At 37.4% G+C, this 18,017-nt stretch overlaps 1 protein-coding gene across 4 annotated transcripts in view; it reads right to left on the bottom strand.

Annotated features, from left to right (window-relative positions):
- Positions 1–10: 10 nt before the first annotated feature.
- canx (calnexin) overlaps positions 11–18,017 on the bottom strand; it is a 30,197-nt gene continuing 12,190 nt past the window's right edge. For 2 of the 4 annotated variants that reach the window (XM_055016391.1, XM_055016392.1), the window contains exons 3-16: positions 16,424–16,497; positions 15,707–15,765; positions 15,465–15,606; positions 14,422–14,503; positions 13,603–13,795; positions 13,251–13,440; positions 12,327–12,440; positions 12,088–12,244; positions 11,279–11,494; positions 8,600–8,719; positions 7,161–7,262; positions 5,304–5,433; positions 5,115–5,209; positions 11–3,985 (exon numbers count right to left, since the gene is read on the bottom strand). In XM_055016391.1, the coding sequence (XP_054872366.1) occupies positions 3,926–3,985; positions 5,115–5,209; positions 5,304–5,433; positions 7,161–7,262; positions 8,600–8,719; positions 11,279–11,494; positions 12,088–12,244; positions 12,327–12,440; positions 13,251–13,440; positions 13,603–13,795; positions 14,422–14,503; positions 15,465–15,606; positions 15,707–15,765; positions 16,424–16,497 (1,734 nt within the window). In that variant the 3' untranslated portion in view covers positions 11–3,925. The remainder of the gene's footprint in view (positions 3,986–5,114; positions 5,210–5,303; positions 5,434–7,160; positions 7,263–8,599; positions 8,720–11,278; positions 11,495–12,087; positions 12,245–12,326; positions 12,441–13,250; positions 13,441–13,602; positions 13,796–14,421; positions 14,504–15,464; positions 15,607–15,706; positions 15,766–16,423; positions 16,498–18,017) is intronic. The other 2 variants (XR_008603693.1, XM_023289900.3) reach the window with 2 other exon arrangements.

Below are 18,017 nucleotides of genomic sequence, written 5' to 3' on the forward strand. Positions count from 1 at the left end.
GCAGACTCTGTTTCCATTTGGCCTTTTTTTTTAATTCATCAAAACAAATGTTGACCGCGTGTCAAACAGACACACACGCAGACAGACAGACAGACACACACGGGGCTCCATCATCACAGCGTTTCGTTCAGAGCTGGAGCTCGGTGTCGGTCAGCTGGACGTTAGTTCAAACAGAAATAAAAAGCAGAGTTACAGAAGTTTCACCAGCAGATACAGTGTTCAGTCTACAGTCTGGGAGCCAGGCAGCTTCGGCCGGACCAATCGGATGACAGCAGGAGGAAGAGGAGGACGAAGAAGAGGAGGAACTTCTCCCAGACCTTAAGGAAGCAGCTCCAGTAAATGTCTGAACCCGTCAAGTCCCACCGGCCAATCACAGCAGAGCTCTCCGGCGGGACGAGCCAATCCCAGCCGGAGTTTGAAACGACACAGAGACAGACGTTGAGGGAAACATTGACACAAAGACACAATCAGACTCCTGATCAATAACCACCAATCAGAACACTGGACTCCGTTTTACAATTAATGGACAGAAAAACTGCAGATGTCCTGAAGGTGGCGCTGCAGGGAAGGTCGATAAACCGGAATCAGCTCTAACTTCTGCTTCAAAGACAATTTAATTTCTTTATTGAATTGTTTGGCTGATGAATCAAAAAATAGTAGCAAATAAAAAAATTCTAAAATTATTTATCACAGAAGAAAAAAGAGGTTTGGTTCTAATTTTCTTTATTTCTCTGATTTTTATCTGATTGACAGTTTCAGCTCAAACGACGACAAAAGTGTTAAAAAATAATAAACATATTTAATAAGATTTTTCTTTTTTAAATACAGATTATTATTACTATTATTAAGGTCTTACCGATTCATCTGTTGATTTTTTTAGATATTTTAAATTTACACAAACTAGCTACACTACAGCATGTATGAAATAATCTCAATGGAACCAATCGGCAGCCGTTTCCGGGTCACGTGACGAGTTCAAGTTCCCTCAAGCGAGTTTGGCGTCACCTATGGTCACTGACGGTAACTGCAACTCCTCTTACTAGCCGTTCTTTTTTCTCCAGCTCTTCATCGGCTGTTATTGGAGGACACTAAAATTTAATTTCGCGAAGGAAGTCGTCTGTGATTGGTGGAGGCGGACAGGTGAGGTGTTTTTTTCCTGTAGTGCAATTATTTTTATTTTATTTTCAGTCCTGACAAACAAAAGTCAACTCCAAATGTCTCATCAACCCTCTGAACCCAGAAAAATCGACAAAATGTGATTTACTTTATCCGCTGGAAACCGTACAAACAGAACGAGAACTTTCAGGAACTTTAAACCAACTGGTTTCTACACATCTCATTTACAAATTTCATCGAAATTAAACGGTTTGCTTTAACTAGATTGTGAAAAACAAAAAAATTAGTGCCTCTCTGCACAACTGTGCAGAGATGCGTTAATTTTTTTTGGTTTTCACACAATCTGGATAAATTGTTGGCTTTAACCAGACTGCGTGAAGCCAAAATCTGAAGGAATTCAAGGTTGGAATGCAGAAAATTAAAATTATAAATGGTAAAATATCCATAAATATGCTTTTCTGGTACCGGAACTGTGTCAGGATGTTTTTTATTGCAGTGAAAAATGAGAAAACGAGACGAGAGTTCAGAGGGTTAAAGTTCATCGAGACCATCCAGTGTGTTGGTAGGAAGACTTTTATTGTAAAAATGTCGCTGCAAAGACGAGATGTTGGCTGAATTAACCCAGTTTGGACTAAAACCTCAAAGACAACAGCATGAAGTCAAATCTACAGAAACATGAAGAGGGTGTGAAGAGGTTTTTAGTGTCAGAAGTCACCTGCTTCGCTGATCCGACGACATCTAAACCACAAAGTTCGACAACAAACGCAGCAGGAATCTGAAGAAACGACACGACTCAAAGCTCCAATCGGTTCCGACCAGTTTGGACCGGTTCGGAAGACGACAACAAACGCAGCAGGAATCTGAAGAAACGGCACAATTCAAAGCTCAGACCGATTTGGACCGGTTCAGACCAGTTTGGACCGGTTCGGGCCATCGACCGCCGCTGCAACGAACACCGAAGAGACTCGTTTCCGCTGTTTCCAGTGGAGCCAACATGCGGCTAACATGCAGCTAACTGCTTCGGAACAAAACACGTTTATTTTTATATCACGAGAAATAAAAAGATGAAAAAAAAACAAGGGTGGGAGGAAGAGAAAGTCGGAGTGTTCCCAGTTCAGTATTTTTTAAATATCAGCTCAGTGCCACTCGGGCGAATCTCTACCTTCTGGGTTACTTCAGGCAGCTAGCGGGCTAATTTATAAACTCTAGAAACTGTTAGTAGCTAGTTGTTAGCCACCCGGTTGTAGTCGCTACTTTAATTTGCAGTAAAAGCAGCCAGATTTTCTTGTCATCAGGACAGTACAAGTAGCTCATAAGCTAGTTAGGAAGCAATAAGTCGTCTGTTAGCTTGTGAATTAGCATATGCGCAAACACAGTTGTTTGTGATGCTGGTATTCCATTTGCCAATTTCAATAGCAATACCAGCAGCCAAATTGCCGATAAGCTACTAAGTAGGCTAATTAGCACTGCCTTCACTAGCTGAGCTCCCTATGATCAATGTAATTGCAGGTAGGCCAATTTTCAGACTGAGAAAAAAGCTAATAAATCAACTGTTAACTTGTGAAGTAGCATTTTGTCAACAGGGCAGTTGTTAGCTTCTTTCAGGCTAATCAGCTAGTTGTTGTTAAGTTACAACGTTTTTTTAAATTAGCAGTATGTAGTCCAAGTGGAATGATGGCATTTAACAACAATACCAACATTAGATTCCTGATGAGCTAATTAGCTGGATAATTAGCTACCCTTCTGTTAAATCAGCATTGTAACTGCCGGCAGGCTCATTTCCAGAATCCTACAAAGCTAAAAAAACACCCAACACCTGCTAACTTGTGAATTTGCCAACACACTAACTGCTAGCATGACAAACTGTGAAGTTGTTGAGGATTAGCTTCCTCTCCATAAGCTAATTAGCCAACAGTTCTGGTTGGTGACCAGTTGTTGGATGGTACCAACTATTTTAATTAGCGTCATCATAGTCGGCTAGCTAGCCGACTGTAGCTAGCCTAAGCAGGAAGACTGTTACTTCAAACTGTAGACTATCAAATTAGCTAACTGTTTGTGGGCTATTTAAGGAGGCTTGTTGAGGTTAGCCTGACTGGTAGCCCAGTTAGCATTCAATCGGTAGGCTAGGGGCTAATTAGGGACTTATTTTTAGTAGCCTTTTTTAGCTAGCCTTGTAGTGAATCCTGCTAGCCTCAGTATACGTGGCTGCTGCTGAGCTACTAGTACTGCGTGTCGACTGTAAACAAATCTGCTTGAAGACTATTTAGCAAGACTTGTGGCAGGTTAACTAGCAGTACCGACCTGACAGTTGGTGGCTAAACAATCTGGCTGCTGGTAGGCTAATGAAACTCATGGCAGGCTACCTCAAACCAAAACAGCCAAATCATCTCTCAAGACACTATTAGCATGTTGCTAAAAGGCTAATTAGGCAGCTGCTAGCTCAGGGTGGCGGTTTGGCAGGCAGGACGTCGGCCCAGGAGGTTGGAGTCTGCTTAGGTGTTGTTAAGGAATGATGCAGGAAGGTAATCTCTTTCAAAAACAAAAATCCTCTAAATCACACTAACTTAGTCCCGTTCATACTGGAATCATCATCAGGCATCCATGTCAGAGATCTCGATTAGTTTCCTTTCAGCTTCGCTGCTTCCACTGAACCCATTCGGGCTCCGTCGCCTCGTAGTAGTAGAAGAAGAGGAGGAGGAGGAGGAGGAGGAGGAGGAGGAGGAGGAGGAGGAGGAGGAGGAGGAGGAAGAGGAGATGTCTGAAGAGGGGAGTCGGAGAGGTGAGGAGGTCAGGGCTGTGGATTCAGATATCAGTCCCTTCTGACCTTCCTGTTCCTGGGAGATCTCCGCAGAATGTCCTCCTCCAGTTTCTGAAGTAAAGACGGAGGAGATCATTCATCAACGGTCCAGGAACAACTTCACATTTTTAAAGCTTTAACCCTCTGGTTGTCCTCATTTACAGCACCAAAAAATATTGTTTCCTTGTCGGAAAAAAATTCAGCAAAAAAATTCCCCAAATTTCTGAAAATTTGCAAAACCTTCAGGAAGAAAATTCCAATAATTCTTTAAAAGTCTTATTTTTTAAAAAATTCCCTAAATTTGGCAAGAAAATTCTTGTAAATATTTTCAAAAAATGAATAAAAATCTCCAAACAACAACAACAACAAAAAAATCTACAGTGATTACATATATATCAGTAAAACTTCTAATATTTACTTGACGAACATTCACAAAAAAAATCAACCAAAATCCAGCGAAATTCGCTGGATTTATTGAATTTCCCTTCAGGTATTAATAAAGTCATTGTATTGTATAGAGTACAGTCTACATTTATACTAAATTATAGTAGATTATAGTCCACATTTATCTTACAGTTATAGTAGATTATAGTCCATATTTATACTAAGTTATAGCCCACATTTATGCTAAATTATAGATTATAGTCCACATTTATAGTAAATTATAGTAGATTATAGTCCACATTTATCTTACAGTTACAGTAGATTATAGTCAATTTATACTAAGTTACAGTAGATTATAGTCTACATTTATAATAAGTTATAGTCCACATTTATCTTACAGTTATAGTAGATTTTAGCCTTAATTTCTGCGAAACCTCCAGAAGGATAAAGCCGTTTGTGTTAAATGAGTAATAGTTTATAGTCTGCAGGTATGTTAGGTTTTAGGTACAGGATAAAATGATCCTACATTGATGCAGTCGGTTATAACCCACATTTTAGGGGGTTTAACGTGTATTTTCAGGAGTTTATAACCAAATTAAGAGCTTTTATTTTTCCTAAAATTAATTTACTCCATGTTTATTCCACACGGGTATTAGAATTAGTTTTTTATATATTTAGAGACGACATGTCGGCTGAATTTTACTAAATTTATACGTAGAAAGTTTGGCCATGCAAGATATTTAGTTAATTTTTGAAGGAAAACCGTGAATCTGAGCTCCAGCGTCTGTTCTAATAATAATAAAAGTCGACTGCTCACCTCGTCGGCCGTGGCCTCCTTCTCTTCCTCCTTCTCCACTTCGTCTTCCTCTTTCTCTACAGGACTTTCCTCTCCGTCGCTCTTCTCCTCTGCAGCTGAAACAGGTTCAATCACAGCAACCGTTACAAACCGCAGAGACGCACAAAGGAAGCCACAAACAGTTTGATGGAATCTACACCAGGCAGCAACCTTCTGGACTGCTCTTCTCGGCCTCTTCAGCCTTCTCCTCCTCCTCCACTTCCTCTTCTTCCTCCTCCTTCACGTCCGGCTGAGGCTCGTCCGTCTTCTTGTACTCTGCCGGCGTGGCTGGTGTTTTCTTCTGCAGGACAAAGAGTCAGATTAGCCCCGTTAGCTTGAAGATAAACAGTTTAAAGAGGTAGTTTTTCATGAAACAACACCACAAAACCCTGAAATATTCTGGTGTTCACATTATCAGACACTTAGCCGTTCATGCTAAATCTAATTTTATCCAGTCGATGATGAAAAACGCAAGAAACAAAACGACAAAAATAAGAAACAAAACAAGACAAAAAAAGTCACAAACAAGAAAAACTCGACAAAAATCCAACAAAAAATGACACAAAACAACAAAAATCAATGGGAAATCCACTTCAAAACGAACCTAGCTGTTAGCCGTTCATGCTGAACCTCATTTTATTCATAACAGTCGGCAAAAATAAGACAAGACCAAAAAAAAAGACACAATCCAACAAAAACTCAACAAAAAAATGAGACAAAACAACAAAAATCAACGGTAAAGCCACTCCAGGTGTGAAAAACTAAACTAGCCGCTCATGCTCAATCTCACTTTATTCACAACGGTAGATTTTATTGGGATTCTTCGTCATTTGACATAATATTTACTGATTTTCGCTTTTATATTAAGGGGAACACACACATATATTGTTAAATTGTTATCTGTTGACACGGCTGCACACCATAAATGCTGGTGGAAGAGATATCTGGCATTCCAACCTGTGAATTATCTCTATTCAGCATGTTTGGAAGCGTCTAGCAATGAGAAATATTCTGTGCAGAATCGATATATTTCTAAATACAAAAGAACTGAGCAAAATCAGTACTTCCCTGTGCAATAATCAACATTTCCTACGTGCAATATGTGCAATGAATTGTGTACTTTCTGCTGATGTTCCCTACGTTGCTGCTGTTTAATTAATGGTTTAATTATCTCATCTTTCTATAAATTGTGGGAGAAATTATCGCAACTAAAATAACTAAAAAAGCTGGAGTATCACCACGAAAAGAGAAATTAACCACAAAAAGACCCAAAATCACCACAAAAATAGGTGAATGTGTCACAGAGACACAAAATTTCCACAAAAAGATGCAAAATGACCAAAATAAGGTCAAAACTACTACAAATAGACAAAATCAGCACAAAGAGAGACAAATTAACCACAAAAAGACCCACAATCACCACAAAAATAGGCGAATATACCACATAAAGACTCAAAATCTCCACTAAAGCATGTACAATTACCACAAAGATGCAAAATCACCACAAAAAGATGTAAAATTATCACAAAACTCTCAAAAACTCCACTAAAAGAATCAGAATTACCCCAAAGAACCATGTGGTTCTTCATCTCCAGTAACTTCATTAATGATCAGAGTTCTACTTTCAGACTGGGAATATTTTCCTTGAAGGTTTGATCTGCTTTTGTGGTAATTTCCAGCTTTTTTTTTTTTTAGTTATTTTAGTGTCAGTTTTTCCCAGAACTCAGGTGTGTTTTACCTCCTAAATGTCATGGTTCTATCTGCTGGACTGATGAAGTTCTGAGGCTCAGAAATGATGGAAAAAGTCCATTAAAAAGTGATAAATCTGGATCCACCTCTATGGACTTGAAGGAAAATATTCCCAGTCTGAAGGTAGAACTCTGATCATTGATAAAGTTACTGGAGATGAAGGGTCAGATGAGAACTTTTATCGACGGCTGACAACATTTCACGCCACGAGGACACAACAGCGCTACACTACAGCACCACAGACACACAAACATGATGTTGATCTACTCTATCAGTCACCAGGCCTGAGGAGGAGGAGGAGGAAGGTGGACGTCCGGGATCATTAAACTCTTCCTGTAAGCTGGTGAGACTCAACTGACCCTGAGCTGATCCTGAAGACCTCTGTGGACAGTCGACCGGCAGAAAATCAATCAGCAGCCACTTTAACACGCAAACAGAACGCTAAATAAACAGTTTGAAAGCAGCGACTGAACTCTCACAGGGAACCAACGGCTGCTTCTCTTGCTTTGTTAGATCCTGAATATTCTGGAGTTCTGTTTGGACAAAATAAGACTGTACAGGATGTGTCTTAAATAATAGAAAAAGACACAAAAGGATACTAAAATAACACAGAAATGACACAAAATGATGCTTAAATGACAAAAAGACACCCAACACAAAAATGGCAAAAAGATACAAAAATGACACCAAAGGATGTTAAAATAGTGAGAAAAAAAGACACAAAAAGACAAAAAAAAGACAAAATGATGCTGAAATAACACAAAAATCACAGACACAAAAATTACTCAAAAGCAGGCTAAAATAACAGAAAAATAACACAAAAATGACAAAAGGATGCCAAATTTAACATAAAAAAATGACAAAGATTCTGAAAGAACTAAAAAACTGACACAAAAAGACAAAAAGCTGAAAAATTTAACACAAAAATGCAAAACAATATTTAAATAACACAAAAATGACAAAACATGATGCCAAGTTTAACACAAAAACACAAAATGATGCTAAACACAAAAATGACAAAGACACAAAAATAACAAAAAGAACGCTTAAATAACTAGAAAATGACACAGAAAGACAAAAAATTATGCAAAATTTAACACAAACACAAAATGATGCTAAAATAACACAAAAATGACAAAAGATGCTGAAATAATTAAAACGACACAAAAACACTAAACAATGTCAAATTTCACACAACGCAAAACGATGCTAAAACAACACAAAAATGACACAAAAAGACACAAAAATTACACAAAAAGATGCTTAAATGGTGAAAAAATGACAAAAGGATGCTTAAATGACACAAAATGACACAAAAAGGATACTAAAATAACACAAAAATGACATAAAAATGACAAAAGGATGCTTAAATAACTAAAAAGACACAAAACGATGCCAAATTTAACACACAAAAAAAAGGCAAAATGATGCTTAAATAACTAAAAAAAATTACCCAAAAAGTGACAGTACTGATCCGATGACTAAACTGCTCTGAACTAAACCCTCGTCTGCCTCCCTGGAACAACATCTGATTTATTTATTATTTCTAACAATCTTGTTTTAACGCTGAGGCAGAAATGAACACGAGCTGCGATGTGATGAATGTTTTACTGTCGGAGGTTGTTCCTGAGGAGTGTATAAACATCAGAGGATCGATGAGCTCCGACGTTAGCGGTTCTTTAGAAAGTATAAGGGTGGTTGTGTGTTTGGAACGCTACCTTTCCAGTGCAGCAGAACACGATGATCAGGACCAGAGGTAACGCCACGGTGAGGACGTAGACCACCCACAGCCACGGACGTTCCTCTGCAGCGTTCAGCATCTGAGTGGCCAGACCGGGCTGCAAGAGCACAAAAATAAAATACAATGAACAGGAAAACAACACCTGCAGGATTACACAAAACGACGGCAAAACGGCTTCAACGACACAAACAAAACCAACCACATTTTGTTCAGGAAGTGGAGAATAAACTCATGAACGTACGCAGCTGCTCTGTTCAGTCATTTCAGTAGAAAAAAAGCAGGCGACACTCATTTAACAAAAAAATGACCCAAAAAGACACAAAAGGATGCTGAAATAACACAGAAATGACCCAAAAGACACAAAAGGATGCCTGAAAAACAAAAACGTGACCTAAAAAGACACAAAGGGTGCTAAAATAACAAAAAAAGGACACAAAAATGACACAAAAAGGATGCTGAAATAACACAAAAATGACAACAGAAAGGGATGCTGAAATAGTTTTTACAAAGACACAACAGGAGGCTAAAATAACACGTCCATCCTCAGAGGAAACAATCATCATGTTATCTCTATTTCTACCTGCAGCTTTTCAACAGAAATTAATCCCAAACCAACAAAAACCTCGTTTTAGCAGCAGAGATTCATTCTGAAATAAAGATTTGAGCAGAACAAACCCCAGCTCACGCTCTGATTCTACTGGACTGACAACATTCTCTTTATGTTTTACTAAGAACGTCTATTTTTTCTTAATTTATTAATTATTCTTTCACTATTTTTGGCTTGTTAGATCAGGTTTACAGCCTTTTTATGGAAGACGTTTTACGTCCTCTGAGGTGTCCCTGAACGCATCGTCTGTCTGAAACCCGTCCTCTGAGGAGACTCTTATTAACATCAACATCTATTTCTGTCTCCCAGCGCCGCCTCGGGAGGATTCCACCGACCCCGAGGCTCAAACAAACACCTTCCACCAAACCAACAAACACCAGCAACAGTTTTAGTCCAATTTTCTCATCAGTTATGTTGTTTAAACTAAACTTTTACTTAATTTAGTTGGAATTAAATCTCTTTTTTCATCAACTTTCTTCATCATCAATTTAAAAAACACACAGAGGTCCTTCAGGAGAAAAATATCCTCCTAAAACTCCAATTATTCTTATATTTTCATCTTATTTAACCCTTTAAATGCCTTTTTTTAAAATTCCTATTTTCAAGTCCTTATCTGAAAACAATCCAAAAATTCAGCAAAAAAATTCCCCAAATTTGTAAAAATTTGCAGAATCTTCAGGAAGAAAATTCCTTAAAAGTTTTCCTTGAAAGTTTTATTGAAAAAAAATCCCCAAATTTGGCAAGAAATAAAAATTTAAAAAATAAAAAATAATTAAAATTGTAAATATTTTCAAAAAATGAATAAAAATCTTTCAAAAAAAATCCTAAAAATATCTAGTGATTCCATAGATATCAGTAAAAGTTCTAATATTTTCTTTAAGAACATTCTTAAAGAAACATTTTTTTAAACATTTTTTTTTCCACCAAAAAATGTTCAAAAATTTTCCCAGAATGTTGAAAATGTGGAAGTTTTCACTCGTCCTGATCACAGTCTTTTTCAGGACTTTATTCCTTTAAATACCTGAAAAACAAAGAAAAACACAGAAAAAAACAACACTTCTAAGGAAAGTGCTACAAGAATTGCTATTATTCTGAATATTAAAAGAATTATCAAAATAAAACAAGCATCAGCAGCTTTCACGAGGCTGGATGGGGCGGTTTTTGTCTTTTAAAGTCCTGAGTGTTATTTTTTGTCTACGTAGTGGATTAAAGATGCATTAAGGGAGTTGAAAATGACTCTTTGCGGTAATTTTGAGATTTTGTGTCTTTCTGTGGTATTTTCACCAGTTTTTGTGGTGGTTTGGGGTCATTCTGTGGTAATTTGGACCCTGTTTGTGGTGCTTTTGCCTCTTTTTTTGCTGACTTTGTGTCTGCTTGTGGTACTTTTGACCCTTTTTTGGTCATTTTGTGCTGATTTGGTCAGTTTTTATGGTAATTTTCCAGCTTTTTTGTTATTTTAGAACAAAAAATGCGTTCTAAATGAGTTCAAATTGTTCAGAATTACTTAAAACTTTTTCAAAATGAGGGAAATTTGCTCAGAATGTCTCAAAACTTGTGGAAAATGCCGTAAAAAAACAAACAAAAAAACCCACAACAAAAAAGTGAAAGTTGTTCAAAATGACTAATCTCAAAATTTTAGTGTTTTAGAGTAATTTCAACCTGTTTGTGGTGGTTCTGTCTCTCTTTCTGCTTATTTTGTGTCCATTTGTGGTAGTTTTGATGTTATTTTGGTCATTTTGCATCTTTTTGTGGATATTTTGTGTCTCTGTGATATATTTACCTCTTTTTTTTGGTGGTTTTGAGTCTTTTTATGCTGAATTGGTCTCCTTTTATGATAATTTTGAAGCTTTTGCTGTTATTTTAGTGTCAGTTTTTCCCAGAACTCAGATGTGTTTTTCCTCCTAAATGTCATGGTTCTATCTGCTGGACTGATGAAGTTCTGAGGCTCAGAAATGATGGAAAAAGTCCATTAAAAAGTGATAAATCAGGACCAACAGCCAAAATGATCAAGAGTTGGAAAGGCCAAAGCAGTGATCAGGATCAACCCACCTCGGCGGCACCCTCTGCTGCCTTCTTCAGCCCCCAGCCGTCGGTGGCCCAGCGCTCGGCCGTGTTGCGGTCGTTGGTGATGAAGAAGTTGTCGAAGAAGATGTCGGAGGTCATGGACCAGAGCTCCAGACCGACGGCGCTGAACGGCGTCATCCTGAACGGCTGGAGGTCCTCGAAGTACGCCGGGTTGGGGATCTTTCTCGGCTTCCAGACGCCCTGAAAACATGACGGGTCAGAGGTCAGGACGAGGGAGGTTCCAGATCAACTAGTAAACGATTAACTGTTGGTAATAACTTTAAACGACTGAAAATGTATTAATCAATAAGGCGAAAGAAGAAGGTCATGATGTCAGTAAATTTATCATAGATCAGCTGTAGTTCCTGGTTGATCCACCAGGTGGAGCCTCTTCCTGTTTATAACTGTAGACACCAGAGGAGGTCACTCTGACTACAGTTAAAGCAGAGAGCATTGTGGGAGTTTAGCAGCAACGGGCACCATGACAAAGACTAATGTGAAGGTTGAGGTCAGCAATGTAGTCAATATGTCAACTAGGACGGTGGATAGAATTCCTTTTCCTGTCAGTGTAGGAATGTGCAAAAAGAAGAATCAAATGCATCCATGACAACACTGGGATAGCTAGCTTATGTGGTGTAACAGGAATTAATAGAACAGCAGCGTAACTGATGTAGCACGGTGCCGAATATGTGCAAAAAAAAAACAACGTGGCTTAAGTAGCACAAATATTATGTATGAAATGTGTCCTACTGCTGCAGATTTAGTAACGATATAGGACTCTCCCCCTGACCCACCTGGTAGTTGGGGTTGTCAATCATGGGCGGCTTCCACTTGCCCTTATAGTTGGGGTTGTCGATGGTGGGGCGTTTCCAGGCGCCACAGCCAGGGGCGGTCTCACAGGCGGGGTTGGGGACCTGAGGCGCCTCCCACTCGCCGTCCATGTCCTCGTCCCTGGCGGACAGAGAGGCGGTTATCAGAGCGACACTGGCTGAGCGGCGTCGAGTGGACGGGCTGCGTTGCCGCGGTAACTCACCAGTCCTCGGGTTTGACGGCGTCGGGGTCTCCCATGTACTCGGGCTCGTCGTCCAACCAGCCGTCTGGTTTCACGGCGTCTTCATCTGGGATCTGAGCGGGAGCATCTTCATCCCTGCAGACAGACACAGGAAAATATAAATATACTGACCAATATATAGATATATATTCATATATAGATTAATGATGTCATAACTGTACTTATCAAAACATAGATTAATTATAAATATCCATAACAATATATAGATGAATTATAACTGTATATATCATATATAGAATAATTATAACTACATATCCATATATAGATGAATTATAACTGTACATATCAATATATTGATTAATGCCATAACTGCACTTATCAATATACAGATTAATTATAAATATACTTATCAATATATAGATGAATTATAACTGTATTTATCAATATAGAGATTAATTACAACTGTACATATCCATATTACGATCATTTCATTTCTCCTTACTTACTTTAGTTACACTCATTAATATTAGTGCTATAATTTGTATATTGTTAAAATACTATTTCTAATGGTAATATTGAATTATATATACTATAGTATATATTATTATTAGCATTGTTATTTTATGAATGTATATATTATTAGCATTATTTAGATTATTATTATATTATTGTTAATATTATTATCATTCTTATACTATTAGCATTACCATTATTATTTGTAATGTCAATATTGTATAATATACACACTATAACATATTATCATCATTATAATTGTTTTATGATTGTATTTATTATTATTTTAATTATTAGCATATTATTGTTAATCTTACTATTATTGCCATTCCCATTTTTATTCTCGTTACTATAATTACCATCATCAACATCATCATCATCATCATGATCATCATCATCATCATCATCATCATCATCTCCTCTGGTACTGACCAGTCTTCAGGCTTGGCAGCGTCGGGGTCCTGGATCTTGGGCCTCTCGTCCCAGTCCTCTGGTTTGTGGTCGTCAGGGTCCTCTATCTCTGCCGGGGGGTTTACTGGGGGGGTCATGTCTGTCAGCAGGCTGCCGCTGTTCACCACCGTCTGGTCCACCAGCACCTCGAAGCTGTTGTCAGGGTTCACCACTGGGGGGCGACACACAACAGTTACACCTGACTGACAGCAGCGGCATGTAGGAGTCACTGAGTTTAGACCAGATTGTACAGGTGAGTCTCAACCAGAGTGAACAGGTACGTCTTACCCAGAGTGTACAGGTGAGTCTGAACTACTGTACAGGTGAGTCTTACCTAGAGTGTACAGGTGAGTCTTCTTGTCGGTGTAATACGTCCTCAGGTCGGCGTCTGGCTTCTTGGCATGTTTCTCTTCGTACTCTCCAGTTTTGGGGTTCTTGTGCCTGAAGATGAAGTGCAGCTTGTAATCTTCTCCACATTTGTCGGGTCCGAACATGATGGTGTACGGAGTTTTATCCACAAACTGGTCCTGCAGACACACAGCAGCAAAGAAACAAACATTCTTAAAAATCCACTGTTAGTCTGTAATAAGTCTTATGTGCTTCATCTTCCACAGGCTTCCCTCATGATGCACAAAAAAACGAAAACATGATTTGTTATTTTTATGATTCAGCGCTGGTGATTTTCCCTCGGTGCTGGCTAAAACTTTGTGAATTATTTTTGCACGTTGGTCATGACAGCTCAAGTATTTGTTTTTAAAAAGAACAGCAGAAAACAAGATCAACAATACAGACGATACAATAATGAAAAGCAGAATGATAATTAATGCTGTAATATAAAAATTTTAAAAAAAAAGAACAGCAGTAATTATCATTTGCTTGCTGGCATTCTTATATTAAATTCTTTTTGAAGATCTTTTAAATCCACCAGCAGGTTCTGAGGTTCAGAGTTTTATATATGAAGCTTTAAGTCCAATCGAACCCACCTGGACACACCTTCAGAACATTTTTAAAGCAAATTTTAACCGTTTTCTGGCTGAAACTTGTCAGACGTGGTGACTTGATGCCTTTCTTTGACTCATCTAATTGTAAACTCGTGAATAGTTTCTGAGTTTCGGTCTAACTGGTGAAACTGGGAGCAGAGAGCAGCACTGACCAAGTCCAGATCCGGAGTCTGAGTCAGCAGCTTGACGTAGGCGCCGCCACAGTCGATACCGGCCTGGAAGTTCACCTCGTACCTGAGAACAGAACCGGACGTCAGAACCACGACAGAACCGAGGTCACGTTCATCGGCTGCTTCCAGACCTTAGATCCAAATATCACTAATATTGTTGAAATTTCACGTGCAATACTTTCATTTTATGTCTAATATTTTAAAATTTCATCATCATGTGCAACATTTCAATTTCATATGCAATATTCTAACTTAATGTACAATATTTTTATTTATTGAGCAGAATTTTAATTTAATTTGCAATATTTTATTTGCAATATTTTAATTTAATGTACAATATTTCTATTAAATGTAAAATATTTCTATTTAATGTGCAATATCTTAATTCAGTGTTCAATATTTATTTCTCATGTGCAATATTTTAATTTCACTTCAAACATATTTCATTTTCAGACTTTTTTATGCATAATTTATAGGGCAATATTACATTATGTAAAATAATAAAATTTTATGTGCAATATTTTAATGTAACATGTAATTCTTCATTTTTCTGTGCATTTCTTTTATTTCCTGTGTAATATTTTTATTTAATGTAAAATTATTCTATTTAAAGTGCAGTATTTTTATTTTTTGTGTAATATTTTTATTTAATGTGCAGTATTTTTATTTCCATGTACAATGCTATTTTATGTAGTACATTTTATGTCACGTAAAATATTTTAATTTTCATGAGCACAATTTAATTTCATGTAAAATATTTTAATTTTTATGAGAACATTTTAATTTGCATATGCAATATTTTAATTTGATGTGCAATGTTTAATCACACTGCAATACTTTCATTTCACGTGTAATATTTTATGTTCATGTGCATTATTTCAATACAACATTAATTATTGCATTTATTCTCCGGTATTTTTTCCCAGAGTGATATCTGGCATCTTTTGGGATGACTGAAGTTCTCTTTAATAAAAGTTTAATTTCATGTCTGGGAGCAGTTTCAGAGGACGTGTCGGTTTTCTTACTGGATGATGAGCGGCTGGGTGTCAAAGATAAAAGGTCGCAGCAGCTGGGCTGAGATGGCGTGATGTTTGGCTCGAGACTTCAGGACCAGACCTTTATCTCCAGGCAGCTTTGAGTCCTTCATCTCCTCCACCGACCATTTACCTGCAAATAACAACAACAGTTTATCCTCCTTTCTGGCTGCTTCAGAAACTTCAGGAGATCAGTTGCTGTACTTTCAGTGAAAAGCTAGGATGCTACCTACCGTCATACTTGGCGATGTCCTCATCAGCGTCGTCCTTCTTGGCGCTGGACAACACCCACCTGAAACCGACAGCAGTTTAGATGCTAGTGGAGCCCTGATTTCCAAAAACACACCATCAAAAACTTGGATGACACCAAAATTGAAAAAGTTGGAAATTAATGCACCAAACATTGGATATAAATGCACCAAAACGCCACATACTTGGATATTATTGCATCAAACCACCTAAGACCTGAATATTTGTGCAATAAAAAATAAAAACAAATAAACAAAACAGCAAATACCTGGATACTCATGCACTAAAATGCCCAAAACTTGGATATTAAAGCATTAAAACGTAAAAATTTGGAAATGAATGCAACAAACAATCAAAAAACTTAACGTACACGCACAGAAACATCACAAGCATGGATATTATTGCATCAAAATGTCAACAACCTGGATGCAAATGCACCAGAACATTAAAAGAACTGGATATAGCTCCACTAAAATGTCAGAAACTTGGCTATTCATGCACTGAAACACAGAAAAATGTTAGTTAGACCCGGGTCATGTTTAATTATCCAAAAATGGCAGCAACCAAAAAATCCCAATAAATATTATTTATATCTAATTCATAACTCCTTTAATAATAATTTCTATCAATATTTAGTCTAATGCTGCTCTTTAGCTGTCACAGATCATGGTTCAATGAGGGTAATTCTGCTGTGTGCTCACCCGTCAAGTGTTCCCCGGTCAAAAGACTCGGCGAAGAAATGTTCCCCCATCGGCTCTGGAGCTTTGTAGGTCACCTGGACACAAGGAGAAATGAAAGTGAGTGAACCTGGACTTCAGCAAAAACATCTAAACACATGAGAAGCAACCAGTGATGATGGCCAATAATAAAATAAATTTGGCCATTTTAAATGTGATGAAGCCAAAAATGTAATAAATCTATTACATTTAAAATGGCCAAATTTATTACATAATCGGCTTCATTACATTTGAAATGGTCAAATTTATTACAATATTGGCTTTACTAGATTTAAAATGGCCAAATTGGCTTTATTATATTTAAAATGGCCAAATTTATTACATTATTGGTTGTACTACATTTAAAACGCCCAAATTTATTACAATATTGGCTTTATTATGTTTAAAATGGTAAAATTTATTACATTATTGGCTTTATTACATGTAAAAAAAAAGACAAATTTATTACATTTTCGACTTTACTGCATGTAAAATTGCCAAATTTATTACATTATTGGTTGCTACACATGTGAAACAATCTGTTTCTACTCTTAAAACCTTAAGCGTTCTCTCTTTTTCTGCTTTTATTTTCTCCGTTCTGTTTTTTTTAGTCTTTGACTCTGTTTTCTCTCCAACAAGCACTTTGCAGCTTTCTTAAGGAACCTGCTGCATAAATAAAGTTTCTTATTATTCCAATAAGTCACAGTTACTGGAAATAGTTCAGGTTTTACTTCAGGTTCCACGCCGCTCAATGATGAAACAGATTTTTTACTTTCTCTTTTTCAGGCTCATTTGCCTGTTTCTGTGGATTCATGACTTTTATGTGTCTGTAAAAAAGCAAACTGAGCTGACATCTCATCTTATCTGCTTTTGTTGTCAAGTTCTGGCTGTGTCTGTATATATTTGCACAAGAAAACAACAAAGACTCCACATAAATCCCGAGCTAATCAGTCACTAGCACTGTTTGTTTTGCTGTTAACCTCCTGGAAACCACCCATCTGTGTTCATTCAGTGACTTATTATAACATTTAGAATGATCAGGTTTCAACAGCGAGGAGTCTCAGGAAGTTTTGATTGAATTATTCTGATAAAAAGGTTTATTTGTTATCAGACTGTGTTGAGTGAAAGCAGGTCAGTGGATCAGCGGGTCGGTTAACTTCCGTTATCAAACCAACGGGTTAATGTTTACACAGACGCTTCCTGTGAAATCATTCAAGACCTTTTTATGAAGCAGAACTCAAAGAAACAAACTGGAAACACAGCAGAGAGGCAGCGAGAGAATATTTAACTGTCTGCAAAAAACAATGAGACTAAATCAGCACAAAAAGAGATAAATGTATCACAAAGACACAACCCTTCCACAAAAAGACACAAAATGACCCCCCAAAAAAGTCAAAACTACTACAAAATGACCCCAAATCACCACAAAAATAGTTGAATATACAACGGAAAGAGACAAAATCTCCACTAAAAGAATCAAAATTACCACAAAGAATCATCTAATTCTTCATCTCCAGTAACTTTATTAATGATCAGAGTTCTACCTTCAGACTGGGAATATTTCCAGAGTTCCAGGTCC

The sequence above is a fragment of the Amphiprion ocellaris genome, chromosome 13, assembly GCF_022539595.1.
Source record: "Amphiprion ocellaris isolate individual 3 ecotype Okinawa chromosome 13, ASM2253959v1, whole genome shotgun sequence".
Classification (NCBI taxonomy): Eukaryota; Metazoa; Chordata; class Actinopteri; family Pomacentridae; genus Amphiprion; species Amphiprion ocellaris.